The sequence below is a fragment of the Haliotis rufescens genome, unplaced genomic scaffold, assembly GCF_023055435.1.
Source record: "Haliotis rufescens isolate VD_foot unplaced genomic scaffold, xgHalRufe1.0.p SCAF_5, whole genome shotgun sequence".
Lineage (NCBI taxonomy): Eukaryota > Metazoa > Mollusca > Gastropoda > Lepetellida > Haliotidae > Haliotis > Haliotis rufescens.
In genome coordinates this window covers 28,862,327-28,887,220 of record NW_025964223.1, presented here as the reverse complement: position 1 = coordinate 28,887,220, position 24,894 = coordinate 28,862,327, and the positions used below count along the sequence as shown (strand labels likewise).

The following is a 24,894-nucleotide window of genomic DNA, read 5'->3' as shown; positions in this document are numbered from 1 at the left end:
TACCGGAACTACCGGAAGCAAAGACAGTCGTCCTATCAGACTCGCTAAGTGCACTTCAAGCTACATACAGTCCAGGCCAAACACAGTCAATGATATTCTATACGAATATACAAAACTATCGGACCAAGGTCAACAGGTGGAGCTCTGTTGGATCACGTCTCGCATAGATATTCATGGAAATGAAAAAAGCAGACACACTGGCGAAGCCAGCTCTAGATAAAGCGGGGATACAGCCTATTCCCTTTAGTAAACTAGAGATAAAAAGCAAAATCAAAGCCTCCAAGGCCCAAAGATGGCAAGCCAAATAAAGTTGAAATAGCCATCTCACGTCTCAGACTCGTTCACAAAAAGCAGATAACTAGGTATGTCCATCTTGCAATCAGTCTGAATTCATTACTCACTTGTTACTATCTAGAATGTCAAGACCATGCCGGCTCGGCTACTCGAACGTATATTAACAGAGCAGCCAAAGTTAAAAATGAAATCATATCAATACAAAAACAGAAATTTATGAATACTAAAACTCGCAATAGATTTGTGTATCCTACACACATGAGCCCCAAAGAGCGACAGGTCAGCCGGAATTGCGAAGGCAGAAGGCGACATCTTAAACACTTAAAGCAACAACAGCATGACTCACATAACCATGGCGGGTTTAAGGTTAGTAGAGTATGCGAGGCACACGAGGCACACAACAGGTTCTGTTTAAAAATTACTTGTACAACAAGAGCACAACTCGACAGACTTGTCAACACTGGAGATGCATCCATAAAGCCTGCAAAGGAAAATGTACAACAGTCGGAAACTTTGTACGGAATATCACAGACCACACCCATCCCCGTGAAGATGCCACACCCATCCCCGTGAAGATGCCGACCGTCTGAAGTTTCTGAGCAACTTGAGGAAGAGGGCCAGAGGGGAGATAACCAACATGCATGAGTTGTACGACTTTGAACTGGTTGCAATTCGCACTGTTCAGTCTGAGTTCCCAAATGCTTAAGTGAAGGGCTGCTAATTCCACTTCAGCCAAGCAGTATGGAGGAAGACACAGGATCTTGGCTCATCTTCATCTTTGGAACCATTGTCGTAACTGCTTTCGGGAGTCAAGTGGGACCCTACTACAGTTACCTAAACGCATTGCCGTTCCTGGTCATGATGGTCAGTTAAGCCATGACTTTGCAGCACGCCTTGTCAGCATCAGTCAAGGAGTGATTGGACTAATGACGTTTCCTCCCTATTGTCTCCATCAGCATATATACTCGCATAATAAAGAAACGCAACACCAGCTTTATACTCACATTAGGTTTACTTACTCTCAGTCCATCTATCAATACACGACAGGATCAGACCAGCCAGGCTCGTCACTAAATGGGGAGAACTTAGAACGATCAGGGTTCTACTCGATAGACTGGAAACCGCACTCTCCACTCCTAATGTTGACTGTATGATTTTAAAGTGTTTGGGCCTGGTCTGTCCTTGACATAGATAATTTTAATTGGTTAAGAACAATATCATACCATGAACTCATGAGCCAATTAAAGATGTCAATGGATTAATTGGCGACAACACCACCAAAGCTATCCGGAAATATCCTGTCACTATCATCGCCCTATTGATGTCCTGCTTGGTTGCGCCAACACGTCGGCTTTCTATCTCCATCGTTGTTAAAGCTATAACCATGTTATAAGTTTCTTAGGTTTTGGGGATGCATTTTCACCTTAATAACACCATAACCAGACAACAGGACCAAGCACCAACAACGATCTTGAAGGATTTCACAACCGACTCAATCGAGAACTACCCCATGACCATCCGAACATCGACCGCTTCATTGAAGTTATCCAGATAATCGAGAGGGCTGACCGCGCTAAGATGTCCCAGATTGATTTGGGAGCAGCTCCACCTAACCGAAAGAGTCTTCAGAGAGTCTGAAAACCGTCTGGAGGGATTGAAAGATCAGCTTCGCCATGACCATCCGAACATCTACCGCTTCATTGAAGTTATCCAGATAATCGAGAGGGCTGACCGCACTAAGATGATCCAGATTGATTAGGGAGCAGCCCCACCCAACCGAAAGAGAGTCTTCAGAGAGTCTGAAAACCGTCTGGAGGGATTGAAAGATCAGCTTCGCCATGACCATCCGAACATCTACCGCTTCATTGAAGTTATCCAGATAATCGAGAGGGCTGACCGAGCTAAGATGTCCCAGATTCATTTGGAGGCAGCTGCACCCAACCGCAAGAGAGTTTTCAGAGAGTCTGAAAACCGTCTGGAGGGATTGAAAGATCAGCTTCGCAAGGTACTCAAAACTCCACTCCAGTTCCTGGATGCTACAGGCTTCTATGCAGGGTTGGAGTAAACAAAGACTATTCAGATCTACTACCAGTGCCAATAAAGAATTTTTATATATTTATGGCATGATATGTCTTTGTGTGCCTATCCTTCACATAAATAAAGTGCAAGTTTACTTTTCTGCTTTTCTTGGACCACTCTGTTCTGATACTTAGGTAACATAGGGTAGACCAGTCAGGGCCTTCAGCCATGAGCGATGTTGTTTTAAGGTGTGTGACAAGTGGGACGCGTAAATAATGGGAGGATACTGAGTAAAACATTGTGTTGCAGCCAAATCGTTTTGCGACGTCCATAGTGCCTCCAAGGCTGGGGGCCTGTCAAGGATGAAGGTCATCTTGTCCCATGGAAGAGCAGACATTAAGAGTGGATTGGTAGGACACCAGGCATCTGGTGAAGGACATAGAACATTGGTTGAGTTACTCATAAGTAGTTAATGTGTCATTCGTCGGTATATTCGGTTGACAACATCCTTCACTTGACCGGTCGGGGAGAGAATGTGGAGTTGGTGAAGTATGTCCTCTCACAGTAAAGTGTGACAGAAGAAGACAGGTGTTGGTGGCAGCAACAGAAAAGGGACAAAAAGAAGTGGTAGAGTTACTCGTAAATAAAAGAGGTGATTTGTAACTCATAGCAACGTTAACATTCTTCACTTGGCCTGTTTGGGAGAAATGTGAAGCTGGTGAAGTATGCCCTCTCACAGGCCATGGTGGGTATCAATAATAGAGCATAGTGCGGGAGAACACCAGTGGTGCTGGCAGTAGAGAATGGACATAGCGAAGTGGTTGATTTATTTGTGGGTAAAGGAGCTGATATGTCACTCGTAGATCAAAGAGTTGAGAACATCCTTTACTTGCCAGGTCGGGGAGGTGATACTGAGATGGTGAAGTATGTCCCCTCACAGGGCATGGATGACAAGTAGAAGAAGAAAAGGGACAAAAAGAAGTGGCAGAGTTACTTTTGAACAAAGAGGCTGATTTGTCACTCGTAAATGAAAGAGGTGACAAGAAACAAACTGTTTGTCTGGTCATGAGCTTGACCCTTGATATAACAGATCAATGTGACATCAAACTTTCCAAGGTCTAAGGAAATATATATGTTGCTGTCAAACTGAGGCAAATTTGAAATATAACCATTTACACAACTGTCTAATGAAAAACAAAACAACAAACAAAGTATCAATTTATTTATTCATAAATGCACTCGTATTACACATTGAACAGTGTTCACATGATGGTTCCCTATGCAGTATACAAGTTCCTCCTAATCTTCAATACTCATAACAGAGCATGAAAACTGTTCGCTTGAGAGCACCTTCTGACCACAGTCAAAAGTCAAAAGTTCAGAGTCACTTGCAATGAATCCCCCTTTTCCTTCTATATTATCAAGGGAAGGACAGGAACCAGGAAGAAGTGAGTCCCACTCCAGCTTGGCATTGGTTCATCCTCTCACATTAGCCAGACCAGCCTTTGTGAGTGTGGCCCAGTGCCTCTTGGCATACAGCTTCTGGGTTGGCTTCCATTGAAATAACGGGAACCTCCTCATAACTGGCCTGCTAGCCATCGCAGACATCTGCAGGAGTTTACTTTCTGTTGAACCTTTCAGGTCCTTCCAAACTGTCTACCTGGAGTGCTTATCCAGGGATATCGAGCGGGACTTTAGCTTCTTCAGAATTATGTGTAATCAACCAATCAGTCATTTACTTTAGGATTAGGTCATCAATGGAAGTTTTTGAACACCCGCGCAACAGCAAATATTTACAATTGTGAAGTGTTTTTATTGTAATTTGCTAAATGTTTTAGAAAGGATTAGCATAAGCATGGACATTGAAAATGGGAAATATTTTGAATGTATATTAACATGAATTTCAGTTTCAATTACATGTAAGTTACATAATGGACAATTCCAAAGTCTCTTATCGCTGCCCGCTCTCCTCCCAATATTATGCCTACTTTCCAGTTCACCAATTCTAAATATACCAAACATACACCTATTTTCTTTAGATAATATACTTAACAAGAATGGTTCTGATGTAAGCAAAGTCTTTAACACTGACTTTAATTCTAATTTTGAATAACTCGACACCTCAGAATACCATATTTGTGTATGGCAATCTTCACCCTTACAGATTCATTCAGTCTCACCAACACCTTGAGATTCGCAAACGAAACCATAACCGAAAGAAAACAATATTTTCTTGATATTTGAAGCCCTTATTGTTCTCTGGACTGCATCTTGTTCAACTGAGATATCAAAACAAATTTACAAAACTTGAAAACGTTCGAGCAACAACCATTTATTAACACCCCAAATATCTGAACCATATAAAATGATAGGTTTAATTTATACTATCAACGTCTGCCTTTTACCAGACCAGAAGAATGCAATGAGTGTCTACCGAATCTCAACAAAAACAATGTTACATAGTTACAGTCCTTGTTCAAGAATAAATACACTGCCATATGACACTTTCTGAAGTAATGTACATGATAATATTCATTATACATGATAATTAAGAGAAATGTTTACAAAAATTCAAAATGTGTTTGCAGTCAGAACTGATCACATTCAAACAACTCGGGACAATGTATCCGCAATGACGATGTCTTTGCCTTTGATATGCTTGATGTCTAAATCAGGTTCTTGCAAAGACAGGCTCCAGCGCATCAGGCATTGGTTTTTGTTCTTCATTTCATGGAGAAAAGTCAGTTGATTGTGATCAGTGTACACTTGAATAGGAAACAAAGTAATATCCAAGTACACTTCAAATTGTTGCAAAGCGAACAACAGGGCAAGAGTTTCTTTTTCAATGGTGGAATAATTTCTCTGATGTTTGTCAAATTTGCGTGAATAATAACAAACAGGATGGTCAAAGCCTGATGCATATTCCTGCAACACGACAGCTCTAGCGTCACTAGCATCTACAACTAATTTGAATGAAGTTTGGTGCTTGGAGTACAGGAGAATATATGAGAATGGCTTTAATTTTCTCAGGAGCAGCCTGACAATTACTGTCCCAAACAAATTTCACCCTTTTGCCCCGTAAACTAGTGAGAGGGACTACCACATGTGAGAAATTTTCACAACATTTACGGTAGTAGCCAGCCACACCCATAAATCTCCATAGTTTCTTTTGGTTTGTGGATCTTGGAATTTTGAAATAGCTTCCACCTTCAGCTTGAAATGCTGTACCTGGCCTTGGCCTATGACATTTCCTAAAAATTGTATATGTATACATCATTTTCAGGTGTTCGTCCAGCTCCATGGAATGATTGATAAAACGTCAACATAGGCTTCGACACCCTCAAGATTGGCTGTAATGTCATTGATGAGATGCTGGAATTTGGCTGGAGCATTCTTGTGCCCAATTGGCATATTTTAATATTGGTAAAGTCCATCTGGAGACACAAAAGCTGATAACCATTTGGCACACTCAGTAAGTGGAATCTGTGAATATCCTTTCAGTAGGTCAAACTTGCTTACGTATTTGGCTTCATCAGTATCACAATCTGATACAACATCCACAATTGAAACAGTGGCAACAAACCGAGTGGGTACATTGTCATTTCTTTCATGATACTTTCTAATCATACTGACATGACAAAGCTGTGTCTTTTCTGTCAATAACCTGCGGACGGACCGTGGTACCTAGCACTGCACATAATGGTTGACCAGGGATTGGCAAAAACACTAAGACTTTATCACCAGGACTGAAATTTCTCTTGAGATCATTCAAGTGCTTTAAAGGTCCACGAACTGCATGGCCAAAGACAAGGTCAAAAGGACTAAAACCTAGAGACGCCTGAACTGACTCCCTCACAACAAACAACAAATGAAGGCCTTTATCCCAATTCTCAGTCTCAAAACAGTAAGTCCTTATCATATTCTTAAGAGTCTGATGAAATCTCTCTCAAGTTCCTTGAGATTGAGGATGATATGAACTCGACATAATCTGAGTTGTGCCTAACTGGTGCATAGCCTGTTGGAAAACACCTGACATGAAATTAAAGCCCTGATCTCACTGTATAATCTTAGGCAAACCAACCATCGTGAAGAACTTTACCAATGCCTTGATAATAACCTGAGCTGTACTTTTCCATTAAGGAATAGCCTCTTGAAACTTTGTGCAAGCACACATGATAGTAAGCAAGTACTTTATTTCCTGACTTTGTTTTAGGCAAAGGGCCAACACAATCAATGATGGCCTTGCTGAAAGGTTCTTCAAAAGTTGAAATGGGTTTCAAAAGTGTGGCTGGGATTTTCTGATTAGGTTTGCGAACCAATTGACACACGTGGCATGTTTTGCAAAATGCAGCCACATCATGCCACAAATTAGGCCAAAGGGCATGGGAAAAGATTTTGTCACATGTTTTGTTCACACCCAAATGACCTGCCAAAGGAGTTTCATGTGCCCAACTCAAAACATGCTTTCGATATATGAATATGTAAGAACAATTTGAACATTCATAATCAGCAGGTACATCTGGCAGCATCCATTTCCTTATCAAAACACTATCCTTGAAATAATAGTCAAACGGGAACCTTGTCAGCTTTTTCTGAAGAGTGAGCCCCCTGTAAGTAACCTAACTTCTCCCTACCTAGAACTGGTTCCTCAACAGTCAAACGGTCAGATTTCTTAGCACACTTCCTCGAAAATTAAGACAGGTCAAGAGAATGATCCATAAAAGTGCCAGCCAAACTGGAATCATTTGCTTAAGAACTTTGCTTAGCCATAGAACGAGTAACACACATGAAGGAAAAATACCTGGAATTTCTTTTTCAAGATTTTCAGTACTTTCTTAAGTGCTAGGCTCAAGACAAATAATAGGATCAGCCAAACATCTTCCCCCTGCCACATCATTCCCAATGAGCACGCCTACACCTTTAACGGCTAGAGTTTCTACAACCCTCACCTTGACCAACACAGGCACCAAATCTGTCTTCAAATTCACAATATCGAGAGGTGCACTGGTAAAACTCTCTAAAAAAACCTCAGAGTTCACTGACGACTCCTCAGAAAGTGGGATAATAACATCCAAAATCAGAGTCTGAAGAGCACTAGTATCTCTATCTCCAATGGGCTTAACGTTGGAAATGTCACCTTTAGCTGACACTAAAACTTAACTAACGAAAGGTAAGTACTCCTCTCTCACAACAGCAGACTTTGATGACTGGTCTATATCAGCCAACTCCTCATTACCTGAACCACAAAATGGCTGTGACGTGACATTCACAAAAGCAATCAGGGAAGAATGACTTGCCCTGGCTTGCGGCAATATCTACAAGTAGGCTCTGACGAAAATCCAGAAGTATTTGTGGAACCAACTGGAGTTGAACTTGACTTTTTGTCAACAAACTGAGAACCAGACTTGTTTGAACTAGATGTAGTAGAGGATGAATGATCTTTTCCTGATTTGTAACCATGTAAACTCCGGTGTGTAAACCCTGACTGCTTAAAACTAACCCTTTGTGTTGGGTATAATCAGCAGCCAGAGTAGCAGCCTTGTGTACTTGATCCATTTTCTGCTCATCAATTAATGCAAGATATGTCCGAATATCCGTTGACACATACTGCTTAAAATCCTCCAGCAAAACTAACTGCCTTAAACAGTCAAAATCACTATAGATGTCATTTGAAGTACACCGCCTGTCAAACAGTTTCCTTCTCCCTTGCAAACTCAACAAAAGTAGAACATCCCTTTTCTTAGCCGACCTAAACTTTTGCCTGTAAGCTTTAGGAACGAATCCATAAGCCTTCAAAACTACAGCCGTTACAACCTGATATTCAGAACTCCTATCAATAGGTAATGCAGAATAAACTTCCTGATCTTTTCCCCTAAACACATTTTGCAACAACAAGGTCCACTGATTTTGAGGCCATTTCAAACTAATAGCCACCTTTTCAAAATGTTCGAAAAACTTCTCAACATGATGTTAAGAGAACAAGTCTAATATGCTTTAAACGATCAAACAATTCATCACCTGTTGAGGTACGGTGAAAGAGATCATTCTGTAATTCAAGGTTGTTTTATCATAATTTCTTTATCAACTTCCAATCTCAATATTTCTTTCTCAGCTTCAATTTCTTTGAGCCGAAATTGTCTCTCGTTTTCTTTCTTTCTCTTTTTTCTGCTTCAATTCTCAATCTTTCTGCTTCCATTTCTCTAAGCCGAATTTTGTTTTCCATATTTTCAATCTCTTTAAAGCCAATACATCATGTTTTTCTTCAATTAAAGTCGTGATGAACGCCAAAAGGTCATCAGCAGGTTTCAGATTGGTAGAACTCAGGGAGAGGCAGCCAATATGTCCAATTGATGTGTCTCAGTCTGTTATTTGCAGACTTTTAAACAGGCTTCTGTAGACACAAAAGTTGAATGATCGGCCTCGCACGAGTTGTCCTAGGTGAGATCAACAACACAACTCGATTACTAAAAACACAGGCTTCAAGAAATCCAGTCTAAACAGCCAATCAAATCGTTGTTCACTTGCGCCAGGCCACTGGACGCAGCTAATCGGCGGTGTCTATTCGCACGATATCGTGTACATAAAGAGTACATATTCCACAATGTACACGATATCGTGTAAATAACAGACAATTTATCACAATATGCACGATATCGTGTAAATAACAGACAATTTATCACAATATGCACAATATCGTGTAAATAACAGAACTTTAACCATAATATGCACGATATCGTGTAAATAATTAAACATTAACCATAATATGCACGCTATCGTGGGAATAACAGCACACGATACTCACACGTTATGGTATCACGGGTTATATTATTCGATCTATCAGCAGCGATTACGAACATTATATGAACTCGCTAAATACATATATATATATGTGTGTGTGTGTGTGTTTGCGGTTTATAGGCCTAGTATCTACACAGATCAACACATCGATCTCGGCATTTGCGCAAGTGTTAGAACCCACAACACTGGTTTTTAATAATACTCGTTGATAAAATCGAATATAATAAATATTAAAAGAATTTACACATCTTATTTACTGGGTATATTTTACATTATATTAAATGATAATTTATATGCCTCGTTAAAATGTAGACATTAATTGCGCAAAAAGTCGTGTTTGCTTTTTCCACGGCGATAGATGTGTGGCAACCCTGTCATATTGTCCTCAGTACGCAATAACCTACAATACTGTGTACGCATGCTAAGAAATAAATACCTAAATAACATATCAGAGTTGCCCTATTCAATTCTAATCAGAACGGTTTATGTATTCATATATCTGATGACTGATTATTGGTTTAAAGTTCCAAATACAAATTTTAATATTGTTCTTAATTGAAATTTTTACATATTGGTGTCCTATTAAATCAAAATGCGATATTTTCGCATTCAAATTATGATCAGTCGTTAAACATTTTGTCCATCTTTGGTGTTAAAATGATTAATGTTATTTTTTTGTTTAAAACACATGTAATGGTTCTTCCGTTGAATCTATAAATGGCAGCGGTTACTTACAGATGCATTTGCATGTATATGAATATTTTACGTCCGTTTCAGTCACTATCTGTCACATACTTTTTGTCAAATGAAGATGTTTGTAACAGGGGGTGGGGGATCCTAACATGTTTTTTTGGTAACGAGGGTGGACGCCGATGGGGGTAGGGGGTGTAACTAGTATTGTGTCCCAAACGATAACATATATAGGTAAAAGGTTTGCTGTCTTTCTGTTGGTGTGGGTGTACAATCTTTTCATATTATTTCTCATTCATACTGATTTACACAAGTTTTCGGTCAACACACTGGTGCACTAATACATCTTAACTAACGAGCTTACCATGTCATCATGTTCTGAAGGAGAAAAACTGTCAGTTTAAGACGATTGGCATAGTATATATTAACAAAATTAAGAAAAAGAAAAATCACACAAGACAGATATATTAACTAAGGAATTATTTGTTATGGATATGTAAGAAGTGATTCGTTGAAATGGTTCAATGAGTATTTTGTAATTGCGTTAATCCAAACACGTATACACCATCAACAATCTTTTAAAATATCTGTTTTTGACAAGCTGAAGAAACTCCCCAAATTTTAGTAAATCATTCACACGTCTTCAAACTGCATGCAACATATAATTCAACAAGTGCTTCCTGCGCCTATGCTGGGAGCAAGCGTGTCTGTGATTCTCTTAAAAAAACTTTTTGTTGGTTGGTAGACACAGGTGTTTGGTTGATTGTCAACTGATATGTCATACTAAGTTACATGTATATGTTGTTTATTATGACGATATTTCGACAGAATTCTCACAGCTGAACTATTTGTAAAAATTCAGCGTTAGTTTCGAGGATTAAAAAATGACTTTTACAGAGTCAATTGTTTTATACTGATAATAGTAACATTTCGTGCTAGTAAAATCCATATACGGTAAGTAATGGAACGTTTTTTAGGGCTACTTGAGTGTGCAGGGTGACTGATTGGTAGTCAGCAGATACTTGTTATGGTGTATTGTTTGTTGTTGAATTCTGCTATTTCTGCATGCTCGGTGACCAGGGTAGCCCAGCAGGCACAACAATCAGTTTGAACATAACAACCATGTCAACGTTGAAACAGTGTCATTTGCGTGCTGGGAGCGTAGTGTTTCCCTGCAGGTTCTCCAAATGACGGTTCATAGCGTTAAATATGCGACTTATAGTTGTATGGAGTAGTTAGATGAATATGTACCCTTTCGGCCTGGACAGCATGGCCACAAGGATTTGTTTCTGTAAAACTTCATGCGAAATAACTTCTTTTCAGTGTTTCCTGGAATATACATGTTTTCTAGATCGCAGATCAAGAAGTAGGTGAATGAATATGGATACACGCTGAGCCTGACGGTGTTGCTGTGGGAACGGGGAGACTGGGCTGTGCGCATTGCATTGTTCACATGTGGAAAATCACATTAGGGTCTTTGAAATAACAGCTTTAGTCTAGATCACCCACCGGCATTCAATATACAGTAGATAACAACTAACTACTTACTGAGAACCAGGCATACTCACCCGTAAGACAGACGCACGGGGCCAGCCAGCTGGAGATGTCACGATCTGTAATTGTTATCCAAACTTTGCAGAATGATGCAGAAATGAATTTCGAGGAAAAGGCTGTGTCACGTAACTTGATCACAATTATCCGTGATCTACGTTTCGTTTTATTTCTGATTTTACAAAGCAAGCATTCTCCAAGAATGATGACCTGTGAGTAACTGTTGTGAGAGATCAGTGCAACATACGTTGTGTCCTGGTGTTACCCACACTCACTATCACAAATGCTTGTCGTAAGAGGCGACTAACGGGATCGGGTGGTCGGGCTTGCTGACTTGGTTGATGCATGTCATCGATCCCAATTGCGTGGATCGATGCTCATGATAATAATCACTGGATTGTCTGGTCCAGACTAGATTATTTACAGACCGCCGTCATATAGCTGGAATATTGCTGAGTGCGGCGTTAAACAACCAACCAGTGGTCTAGCTCTATAAAATCGTCCAGACTAATGCGAACATACACACACACACACACACACACACACACCTCGCTATATGAGTGCAATAATCTTGGACATGTTCTATTTGACAGAGATCTAAAGAAACAGCCGGCCATGGTAGTACAGCTATGTTATGCTGCCTCAAAACATGTTAGAACCGGTGCAAGTGCAACTTGTGGGCTGGCATTATCATTCTGCAGTAAACTTGCACAAAGTGATCTAGAAAGGATATCGTCCCAGCAGTGTATTCCATTCCAATCCCAATAAGTTGTGATGCCACCATTACACTCCATGGCAGCGATTCCGCAGATGCACCAACCAAATATGTTGTCTTGACGCGACGTCACACGTGTACGAATTGGAGCAAGCCGTGGCATTGTGTGTTGATGAGCACTTGACAGCTGAACAATCATTGCATGCAGTTCACATTAAATAAATACCTCTGTGAGTATCAGGCACCAAACAAACACGCAAATATCCAAATTGTTCGCTGTGAATGAACAAGCACGTGCAAATTGTGAATCACGGCCTTGAAGTCAAGGAGGTGTCTTCATAGATATATATTGAAAGATGCATTATTTAATTTAAGAAAAATTCATTTTTATTGAACTTAATATTAAGCAAAGTAACTTTTTCCGCTAGTATATGTTGAGACGACCCCAATCGTAATGATCGTGCATGTCCATAGTTTCATTGATACACATGTTGTCATTGTTTTCAGACATATAATCAACTGCTCTCACCTTCTGTTTGTCACGTCCAAGATTATTGCACTTATATAGCGACGTACATGCATATGGGTGAGTGTAATGCAATACATGCAAATGTAAGATTTTACTGTTTCTGAAATTCTTGTTGATTATAACGTGAACCATATTACTTTCCTCAAATGAGTGTTGATATGAAAGTTCAGTCAATACGTGGAAATAAGGTTGAGGTTGAAATAATTGGTTTTGCAAATGAACATATGTAAATTGTTATTACAGTGTTAATGGCCAAGTCAGAGAATCAAATCATTTCATATTTGCCTAAAAACAACCATTATTACTCATCTGACATTAACAAACCTTGCTTCTACAACAATCACTAATAATACAGCCCTTGTGACATGCTGCTTGTCTCTCACTGGTGACTGGGGAGTTTGGTTTACCCCTTCCTTTAGTATTTCAGTAATGTCACGTGTGTCACCTGATTGCGGGATGTTTTTACCACTGGCATTGGGATGGTGCCGACAAGCCATGAATCACAATCAGTGCAAATCTGGGGTTTGGACCTATAATCCTCTGATTCCTTCTTGCCCAACGGATGCCTAACTGTACACGGTGAAATGTACCAGCTTACATGACTGATGTCCACGTCTCCTGGCCTCACCATACATGGCAGTACAAGGGGACCTCCGGTCCTCCGGCTGCCAGATTCACTTGTATTCACACCACACAACAGCATATGTTCAGTATTTATTGGACGGAATATTACATTTTGTACAAAGTACAAAGTATTCATCTTAAATAATACAATTTTGTATTTGAAACCCAAGTGTATCCCCCAATATTGAATTACCTCAATGACTAAGAATTTCATTGATATCATTAAACATTGTTTTTAATGGATCCTTCAATGAGAAATAGCATTGTCATACTTTTATGTCAAAGAGATGTCAACATAATATATTCGATTTGGTTTGAATCTGATTAATAAAATTAGCATGTACCTTTAACCAATAGTTTTTCAGTTGAGTAAGTAAACTTAGTCATTACTATTATCCTGCATGCACAGTATGATCTATCAAATGTTAACAGACTTTGTTTGACTGCACAATCCCGCCATTCAGGTTTTCTATACTGGGTTAAAAATAATGTACAGATTAACTGACACACAACTGCAAATACACAACTGCAAATACATGACTGTAGAGAGTGAACTTTAGTACATTCCATAGTGTTACTATGCAGTGAACTTTTACACCTGTGCAAAACAAATTTTTACTGCTATGTTGTGTCCATCTCTTCTCCACAAGCAAGAAAAGCAAAACAGTAAACATCACTGTCAACTCAGGAAAAATAGCAAAAGCCACGATTAACATAAAACTTAACATGTGTAAGAGTCAGCGATGCTGTGGAAACAATGGAGTTCAACATAGGAACTTTTCATATGAAATAAATAATGAGTTTCACGAAGAATGGTACCATTTTTTCTGTTTATTTTAAAGTCACATTGTTATTAAATAGTATGTTTCTTTACGAACATAAATATAATGACAGTAAAAACTGGACGGAAATGCCTGACATCCCACATTACATTCTTCATCACTGATTCAGTCATCAACTTCATCATCTTCATCGCCAGTGTTGAAAAACACTAAAGCCATACGTAAATAAATGTCATAATTTGGCTTCTTAGATAGTTCATAACAATCATAAACTTTGTAGAACTGTCTCAACAAGTACAAGTGTCAATATCGGTATCTATTTCATATGATCATTATTCTATAAGGGATGGAACAGTTTCCTTGTAAATATGGAATGTTTCTATCAACAAAGGATGTATTTACAAGAATCACAGGTGATACAGCAAACACACACACACACATTGGAATGTTTCATAGAAATAAATATATTCTTGTATATACAATTACTTTTCGGATAAGAAACTGATAGAAGAGCAACACAGCAATACCAAAGAGTCTTAACATTAACATGATTAAAGCATAGAACTCTCCCAATTGGTAAAACATGATAATCTTGTCCTGCAGAAATCGCTGATGAACCTGAAACTCGGTGCCTGTCCTTACACATAGGGTTATTGAGCCAGAGATACTTAAAGGCTAACGACTTCCTCGTGGATGTATCTCAGCATGTATAAAGGTATTTAGGTAAGACTAGAAGGATATTTCTGAGAAGAGAATAGAACTTTGGTGGTGTTGATACAAAAACCCCATGTACACTAAGATAGTGAGGTAAACAGTCTTCTTCATGTCTTCATTTTCTGGTTACTCTGCCCTGGCTTGTAATGACCTCTCAATTGGTAAGGAACTTACAGTGCAGATTCATAAGGAGATAACACAGGCACATGTCAAATAGGCTAACATGCTCTGTGATGAGGACTGTGATTATGCATATTGACTCCCCAAACTAATTGTTTTTGTGACTCAACAATATTTCTGTCAACTGTCATGCAAAGAATAAAATACTGGCAAACATCACAGGTTACAGAATAAAAAAGCGGACGGAAAGAGGCACACAGATGTGCATAGCTATGCCCAATTAGGAGAACACAGAGCCTTTGGGAAACACGTGGGGAACCACCTTACATCACAAACAATTACGGGTAGTGTAACCAACTCAACTTGATCTTCCTAAGGTATACTGACAGTTTCTACACACCTTACAAATGCACTTCAAGATTGAGTTCTGTCATTAGACTAGTCATTTAATGCAAATTGTACACAATGTTTCATCAATTCACAGGCAAGTCATCAAGTAGTTCCACCATTATGTACTATCAGTATTAAGGATACAGCCAACTCTATCACAAGCTTATACAATGGACTATAGGTTGACCTCCCATCATAACAATATCGTAGTTTTGTACACACAACAGATAACTAACCTTTCTTAATACTCTTCACATCATGCAGGGATCATCCTGTGGGGTTTATACAAATACATGTGTAACAAATATATGCTCAGAAATGTTTCTCTTCAACCAATTCTATACATTTGACACTTCAACAATAAAACTTTGCTATCACAAATTGAGGTACTAAGAAAGTGATTTCCTTATTGTTGAAACTCTTCCCAATCATCCTAGTGTGTATAATGTTCCGGGATTTCACTCACACTCCACCGACTAGTACACCACATTCAACTCATGCTAATACATTCGTAGCTCAGCCACCAGATGCCTATCACCCTGGCGCTTCCAAAGGTTCAAAGCAGGACTGATGGATCTCTATCCTCTTCAACAGCTGTGATGCAACAGGACAGAAGTCAGCCTCCCATGTTTCACACAGGTAGTCCTTCAAATCCTCATCTACTTCATCCTTCAGAGATGCTTCTAAAGCTGTTTCCCTATCTGAAAGCAGTGAGAGAAGAATACCGTGATAACATTGCCCATGCAACTCCGGATGAATCCTTGATGACAAATGTAGTATGTGAACACTGCATCAGCAATTCTGTAGCTCTTTACTGAAATATCTCCACATGTGCAGCCTGATATTTTCACATTGCAACAGCCATCTTGGGATGTATTCAACATATGTCATAAACACAGGTAACATGCTTTTCAGTCCATCAACTGTTATTGGAGATAAGCCTTACATCATGGGCTTTCCTTTGATGTCAGAAATGTTTCAGCCATCACTGAGCTCGTTCATAAGCATAGGGAGTGAAGTGAAAGCAAGTCATGTGTAAGAAAGATGACTCACCCAGATACTCTACCAGCACATCGACAAGATCCTGTGCCTCTGCTTCACCGAAGCATGAGTTTGTACTTGTGATCTTGGTGCTGTAGTTACACAACACCTTACAAACAACACTGCCCAGTTGCCAGTCCTCACGCCCAAAGTCTCGCAACACTTCAGTCAATCTGAAACATGTCCACAGTGTCAATAGTAACTCCCATACATGACAACTACTCTATAATAAGTACTCTTTAATGATGATATGGATACTGTGAAATGGTCAGCCCAAATAAGTATGTGAACTGAGACTGAAGGACCTGACAGTCACAGAGTAAGTGAGTTGTTCAATGCCATAGTCCACAACATCCATCTTTGATCTATTTTGCACTAGATTCCAAAAGAGTTATAATAAGGAAAATGATTTGCAGATGCCTACTTGAATAGATGCAAGACGTATTAAGCACAATAAAGTTCCTATCTTAATGTCATACTTTACACCATAAGTACTCCAAATGTCTCTGAAAACACTTGAAATATTAAAGCAGGCATAGAAATTAACCAAGCAAGTCTGCTAGCATAGTGATAACACATAGCGATAACCATTAAAATGTTTGAAATTCTACTAGCCCTTAGAATACCTTTAACGTTACCAAAACTGGTCTGGGCTAGCAGGCTTGGGCTAAATTATATCCCTGAAGCATGAAGAATTTTTAGAATTGAATAGACTGACTTGCAGGAATACACTGTTGCTTAGATAACTCACTTTTTTATGCCACCTTCTTTCTTGAGAAGAGGTCGCTTATCTTCATCAGCCATGAAGTTGATGAGAACGCCACATGCAATGAACACCAGCTCTCTGTTCCCTGAGTCCAGCAAGGTGATCATGATCTCATCAACTGAAACAGATTCACCAGATTACAGTACAGTTTCTACTTGAAACATCAGTAGTACCATTTCCTTGTGAACTGAAACAACCTGTATATATATCTGTTAAGGTATAACATCATCTGTTTTTTGGTAACAGTGGATCAAATTTAAAACAGCTTTGAATTAAATGCTTCACAAATCTTGCATACAAATACTGATTGTCCCATTGACAAAATGGGAAGAAACCATCTAACAATGCTGACAAACCCTGGGAACTATTAAGCCATACACTAACAGATCTTAAAGTCTCACTCACCTTTCTGTCTGGAGAGAAGGTCTCGAACAGTCCTCTGTCTGGTCAGATTGCCAAACACTCGCGAAGCTTCTAACATGGCCTCCATGTTGTCTGTCATCACCAGTTTCAATAAGACTGAAGTGAAACAAGACTTTTAATCAGAATACCAATACAGATCAGACACAAACAGATCCCTGCTAATGAGTGAGTTTAACAGCACTTATAATAATAGTTCAGTTATATCACAGTATGTCATCATAATGTGGGAGCAAAGCCCCAAGTGATGCAGGCCTTACACAGGGATGGTGCTGCCAAATCTAAAAACAAAACAGTGGCCAGTGTGTCCTGCTGAAACACTGAACACCTTAAACCTGCCCCTGTGCACATTCAACTGTTAACTGAACACCTTAAACCTGCCCCTGTGCACATTCAACTGTTAACTGAACACCTTAAACCCACCCCTGTGCACATTCAACTGTTAACTGAACACCTTAAACCCACCCCTGTGCACATTCAACTGTTAACTGAACACCTTAAACCCAGCCCTGTGCACATTCAACTGTTAACTGAACACCTTAAACCCACCCCTGTGCACATTCAACTGTTAACTGAACACCTTAAACCCACCCCTGTGCACATTCAACTGTTAACTGAACACCTTAAACCTGCCCCTGTGCACATTCAACTGTTAACTGAACACCTTAAACCCACCCCTGTGCACATTCAACTGTTAACTGAACACCTTAAACCCACCCCTGTGCACATTCAACTGTTAACTGAACACCTTAAACCCAGCCCTGTGCACATTCAACTGTTAACTGAACACCTTAAACCTACCCCTGTGCACATTCAACTGTTAACTGAACACCTTAAACCTGCCCCTGTGCACATTCAACTGTTAACTGAACACCTTAAACCCACCCCTGTGCACATTCAACTGTTAACTGAACACTTTAAACCTGCCCCTGTGCCTATTGAACCACCAATGGTCTGGAGACGTCCAAAGCAGTAAAATGATACTGCTCTACAATGAACTGTAAAATGACTGGTAATCAGTGACAAGTAGGTCACTCACCCTGAGCTACAGTGTTCTGGTGGGCTGTGATGGCGCTGGTCTTGGTGGTGTAGTATGAAAGGTTGTTGATTGTAGCCACCGTGTTAAGAATCAGCTCCTCGCTGCTTCCAATATCTTTAGAATCTGAAGAAATACAATTTCATCATTGCTTTCCCCTAAACACAAATAGACCGTACACATAATGCATGTATTATTGCTGCCAGACTTAATAAGTTTCAAAACAACATTTCATGGAAATGAATTTATACATTGCCCCCCCCCACCTCAATGTTTTCCTAATATTTGGATTTTATAGAATTGAACAAGTTAAAGTTTTCTTAAACAACTGCTATATTATTCAGACTTCCAATTAATAGTTGATATGACATCAGTGAATGAATTCTACTGATATTCTAGTCACTGTAATCACACACCTAGAATTGCTAGCAAAAGTTGTACACATTCCACATGTGAAGCTATGATTGGCCCAACAGAATCATTGATGGACAAGTTGGCGATTACTCGAATGACTTTGATCAGAACGTCATCTATTGTGTTGACAGCACCATCCCCATCATTATTGTTGTGTCTGCCATTTGTGGTAACATTCTCAGGCTTTGACCTTTTCTGAAAGAAGAAAATCAGTTTTAATTAGTTTTAATCAGTGTGTGAAAAGCAGACATAATCATAACGCAAAGCTGTCATTGACTGTCAGTATCTGATTCTGGCACCAGGTGATGATCAACAACAGTGTTGCATCTTGACGGTGTGTGCAAGATGTGGCCCCTGGCATGAGGGTTGCTTGGTGAAAACAGGCAAGACAGCTTCCCTGAGTCAGTACTTTCATGCTGGTCCAGCAATTCATGACGAGGATGTTTTAATGTTTAATTAATTCATATGTTTTACTTAGTAACTGTTAGATTGTGTCACAGAAACTATATTTACTGCATATCAGCATTCTGTTCACTTCACTTGGTATTTGGAGTACAGGCTAATTTCAGCTTTGTGCATTCCTTACTTTTCTTTATTGGAGGTTAAAACACATGTACATGTACACAGAAAAGCATATTTTGATTCAATTAAAAAATGCTAGGGTGCATTACCATAAGCTAATAAATTTTAAATGATTCAAACCACAGAAAAACTATTATGAAAGACGTAAAGCTGATCAATTCATTTTCATTCCAAATTAATCCACATATTACTTCTAAACTTGTCAATCAAGGTTGTTCCTGAAAGGTATTTACCTGAGACTCCAGGTTGTGGAATGTTTTTAATACTGAAAGCAGGGTGGGCATGGCATTAGTTTCCTGGAACAGTCTTCTCCTTGCATCATCGTTCTTGGCTGTGATATTCCCCAGAACAAAACACACTCTCACGACCACGTCCTGCAACATCATGCAGCAATACACCAAAGAGATCAACATAGACAGAGACAACCATCTTCACGAGGCAAGAGAGTTAGCTGACTTTGAAAGTGCAGTTTCCGCCCTTGCCAAACTAGGCTGGAATTCCTGGGCTCGATTGTAGCACCACCAGTGGTTATTACGAGTTATGTTCCTTCTAAACCTCTCCTATGGACCAATCTGATTCCATCACTTGCATTTGTTTCAATTAAAATGGCAGTGCCCTGTCAAGACGATCTGATCTATAATCAAGATCTAAAACGGGTCTTACAATGTGAAGTGCATCAAATCACGCGAGCACCTTGATTAAAAACATGAAAAGGTTTGGAAAATATCTGTTGACAATGAGTTGGTGGTGCAAAGGCTTTGCAAATCCTGCAATCGACCGAAATCTGCACAATAGTTTACAAACCGGATTTCGATTTCGCTGCAAGATTTTGATTGGACTATGCATAGACTCATTAGTCCAGCGAAAATGTAACTCCATAATACCAGCCTAGTTCGGCAAGGATAGAAACTGAACTTTTATTGTCAGTTAACTCTCTTGCCTCGGGAAGATGAGAGACAACGAGCAGGTGAAGGAACTCTCCAGGAGCCAGTCTAAACACCTTGAATTACTAAGTTCATTATTTGAAACTTCTCTCAGTCTATTTCAGCAAGATTCAAGTTGTCTTATTTCCCAACTACATGATTGTTTGTTTGTGTAAGTGAAACTGGTTGCACATTACATGAAAACTACAAAAGTGTTTACACATATTTGCAAAAACAGAAACAGCCTCTTTACTATCATGTCCAGAAGGCCCCAGAAATCATAACATACAACCAAGAATTTCCAGTCCGATAACAGGTGTCACCCCAATGAAGGGTTTGTTCAGTACACAAAGAACCTTGAGGATGACCTTGACCTTTGACATGGCCAATCAATGTTCACAAATTTTTATGATATGTATGTACACGACATCCCCCAGAAGTACTCGAACATATGGTTTCAAAGTGTGGAAACTGTGGCAGTCAATTCTGACATGTTAAGCACCCCCATTTACATGGGTCAATCAACTATATGAGCAAATCAGCTCCAAGCATTCATACTTTTTATAATGGATGCTTTGAATAAAGCACTGAATAATGTCAATGCTATGGATATTATGTTATGAAAGAAAATAATAATACAATTTGGGTTTGACTTTCGTTCTAACATGACAGAAGAGAGATGACTGGGCCAGTAAAGTGTACTAGTTCCCACAGTAATGTTGAGCTTGGGCAGGTAATGTTATTGCAATACTATCAATGTAAGAAAAATAAGAGATTGATAATCCTCATTCCCAATACTACATATCAAGCGTCAGTGTTACCTCCTTGTTGACATGTCTGTTGAGCAAATGAATGAAAGACTTGTAGCAGGAATGTTCATTGGCCAAAACTGTGCAGCAGTCCGTATGGAGCGTCACTTTACTGAAAGCAAACACAGCATTGTCACTACACAGACATCTCATATGAGGGTAGTGTTGCAGATGCAATTTCTTATCAAACTTTTGGAGTCATGGAGAATGGCATTTGCGATAAGAGATTTTATTTTTGCTTTTAATAAAATCTAAATAGCTTTTGTATACTTATCTGTATTACTCCTTAATGCATTTACTTCTTACTTTTGACAGAAACGAAGCTGTGTGCAGACCAGCGGAAGAAAAAGTTGTTCCAACCAGTTGTGAAGCCGACCCTCTTACAGCTGCCACGTGATCAAACGCAAGTGATGATGTCATGAAATCTTTATATTACTGCTTGTCACATGTACTTTCGTCTGAAGGCAGCTCTGCGACAGCCGGGCGCTTAGTTGTACTTATGTGGGATAAGTATACAAATGATAAAAATATTTAGATTTTACCAAAGCTGTCCGTGGACAGTACGAGAGTATGAGGACGTCCCTGTTAAAAAACAACATGAGAAATTAGCGTGCTCTTTAGTTGAGAAACTGATTTACCAAGCCAACTGGTGGATCAAGTTTGGCGATCTTATATGCCTGAAGGATGATGGTGTTGCAGCTGACTTCTGTCGTGGAGATCTTGGAGACAGGAATACACACAGTCTTGGAGTGACTGATGTAAACTCGCAGTGTGCGAACAGGGCACAATAGGAGTTCCTCCTTTTCTTCAGATTCCACAAACAAGATAAAGGTGGGATGGCAAAGGGCCAGTCGGGCTGTCCTGATAGTTGATTCTTGGTAAGGAAATCCCAGCACTGCCTGAGGTTTACCTTGCTCAAAGCGTACAAGGCTAATGTTAAGAGCTTTAAGCTCACTAGCCCTTGCCACTGTCGCCAGTGTTAATAAGAAGAACGTCTTCTTGGTGAGGTCATAAAATGATGTAGAGTAGAGATGCTCTAACAGGGGAAGCATGCAACAACAGAAGTACCACATTTAAATCCCATGCAGGAGTGCAGAAGGCAGAAGCCTGGAGTTCCAGGATCTTGGTCATCTTCCAATCTTCTGGAACTGCAAACACTGAATTAGAGCCACCAGATAACAAGGCGTGATCAAAATCGTGGCTCTTGTTTGCCCTAAACTTCTGCATCACCTTGGGAAGAAGTACTGTAGGGTGAAAATTGTAAGGTGATCATTTCAATCTCCTGGGCATCGTATAAGCGCTCTCGTTCTTATATCAAGGTGACAATGAAGGGTGGTGCCTCCTTACCCCGCATGAAGGCATCGGATCCAGTGGTTGCAGCATTATGTACAAGTGAGCATGGAAACCAAATTGTCGGATACACTGCACGGCTAACAATAGGTCAACTGACCTAATTCTGGTTGACAGTCAGAGAGTTCTTGACACGTGACATTTAAATCACCTTGCGCAGTAACCTTGAATTCTGCATTCAGCCGTACGAGGTTCAAGCTCCACACACGGATAATCCACTGTGAACTGTGTGGTAGACAGACAAGTGATGTTCTTGAGTTCTGTGAAGAATGTGTGACGTGGCCAATGTAGGAGCAAGTTGTCCTGTCCTGTGAATGATGATCCCGAGTGGTGGGTACCCGGTCGCATATGATGGTTCTGTCAAATGTCTAATGGTCGTGAATTTGGGATGATCTTCAAGTTTTGGTACAGATCATGCCTACCAGAAGCCATAAGATACAAATTCTACAAGAGTACAAACGCCCTCTCTGTGAAATCGTTCAGCCAACGTTAAAGTACACCGATTAGACTGGGAGAATTGGCGGAGCTGCCAAAGGCCTAAGGGAGCGTCGGACCTCCACTGTATGAAAGCCAATCACATGTCCGACATCTGGACAGTCGTCGGCTTAGATAACCTCGTCATACGATGGTCGCAAACCTCTGTTGGAACATGGACTGCATAAAATCATGAATCCCTAATGGGTCCATATTGGGTGCTCTCGTATGCGGGTACGTGGGTGGCGCTGGTGGGAAAAAGGGTTGGCTTCACAACTGGTTTTCTTCAGCTGGATCTCACACAGCTTCATTTCTGTCAAAAGTAACCAGTAAGGAGTAATGCAGATAAGTAAACAATCAGCATCTTCAATGCATGGATGTAAAATAACCATGCCACAATTCCATGGCTAGGAAGAGCAATGTGCAATATGTAATGCAGAATAAGTGAAAAACATATGAGCAGTATGTATATTGTACAAATTGGATATTTTAGTATAAAATAATCACACTTTGCATTTCTCCCTTCTTTTTCGATCCTATGTGGGAATGTGCTTGAATTATGTTTCCAGCTTCTAAAACTAAAAATAGCCACCCAAGCCCCCCTGCATCTCCATGGTTACGTCCAAAAGCTAGGTCAATGACGTGCCTCTTGTGCACGCAGTGCCTGCTTGAACTGACCACGTGTGCGCCTCTACCAATTCATTCTCTCTCACAGAGCTTTATAAGGCTAGAGTAAATGAGATGCGGGCATTGTCGGGTGGGCCTATCGCGTGTGAGATAGGATAAGTATATAAATATACAATTTATACTAAAATTTCCAAATTTTTAAATGGTTGGATGGTGGGTCAGAGATACCCTAGCCTGTATAGACTACAACCGTGAGATATGCACGAGGAAGCTGGTTCTAGACAGTGTAATTTTGAATTTTGTTTCAGAATTTTGAAAAAATGTCTAGCGTCTAAAGACATGAACTCGTGAGCGGGGAAAAAATACACACGATCAATCAGTGTTTACGATCCCGAATACGTTACTCAAACGCATAACAGCATGAGATTGGGTATACATGCCAAACATTTTTTCCCGTATGTCATCGTACATATAGAACAAGCTCATAGCTGTCAACGCATAAGCGAAACGGCAGATGACTAGAAATCGATCCTAGAAGGGCATTGATTCTTCTAAAAAAAGTCTCTACAGATGAGCTAATCCACCCTCCAAAAGGGACTCAATCTGGGAAACCTGAACAATGAAAAAACATGTAATACCACGTAAACGTTTAATGATTTATTCTGTATATACAATTGTAACCCGCAAAGGATTACGAAGGATAACAGTTTATGTTCTGCGTGAACTGGGGCGAGACAGCTGTTGAGCCAATACCAACGAGCCAAACTTGTGGAGCCCTTGTACGTCTGTGACTGAAATGTCACGAAGTTAGTGGGACACAAACACAGTATCCGACTTCCAAAAACACCCTTCCATGATGGTTGAAAGGGTGCAGTTACTGTGGAGGGCCATGGTGGAAGCAACCGCACGAGTCTTGTGAGGATTGGACATTGTAGGTGGAGCGGCCCGGCGAAAGTATACATTCGCAGAATGATGGAACGTAGCCAGAAGGATAGCGTCGTCCGAGAAATTTGTAGACGGATATGACAATGGGAACGTCTGTGGAGGCGTGACGCATCGAGATATATTTGAAGCGCCCAAACCCGGAACAAGGAGAGGTCTTCAAGGTCGTTGGATCCCAAAAAAGCCGGAATTGTAAATAGCCGGTCCGGTTTCTAGTTTTAGAAGCTGGAAACCTGATTCAAGCATGTTCCGACATAGGATCGAAGAAGAAGGGAGAAACGCAA

At 40.1% G+C, this 24,894-nt stretch overlaps 1 protein-coding gene across 3 annotated transcripts in view; it reads right to left on the bottom strand.

Moving 5' to 3' along the window:
- Positions 1–13,297: 13,297 nt before the first annotated feature.
- Positions 13,298–24,894, bottom strand: part of LOC124126770 (armadillo repeat-containing protein 2-like) — a 45,875-nt gene continuing 34,278 nt past the window's right edge. For all 3 annotated transcript variants that reach the window (XM_046490284.2, XM_046490285.2, XM_046490287.2), the window contains 8 exons: positions 21,230–21,329; positions 19,719–19,859; positions 18,906–19,098; positions 18,493–18,615; positions 17,439–17,552; positions 17,019–17,151; positions 16,280–16,440; positions 13,298–15,927 (listed from right to left, as the gene is read on the bottom strand). In XM_046490284.2, the coding sequence (XP_046346240.2) occupies positions 15,761–15,927; positions 16,280–16,440; positions 17,019–17,151; positions 17,439–17,552; positions 18,493–18,615; positions 18,906–19,098; positions 19,719–19,859; positions 21,230–21,329 (1,132 nt within the window). In that variant the 3' untranslated portion in view covers positions 13,298–15,760. The remainder of the gene's footprint in view (positions 15,928–16,279; positions 16,441–17,018; positions 17,152–17,438; positions 17,553–18,492; positions 18,616–18,905; positions 19,099–19,718; positions 19,860–21,229; positions 21,330–24,894) is intronic.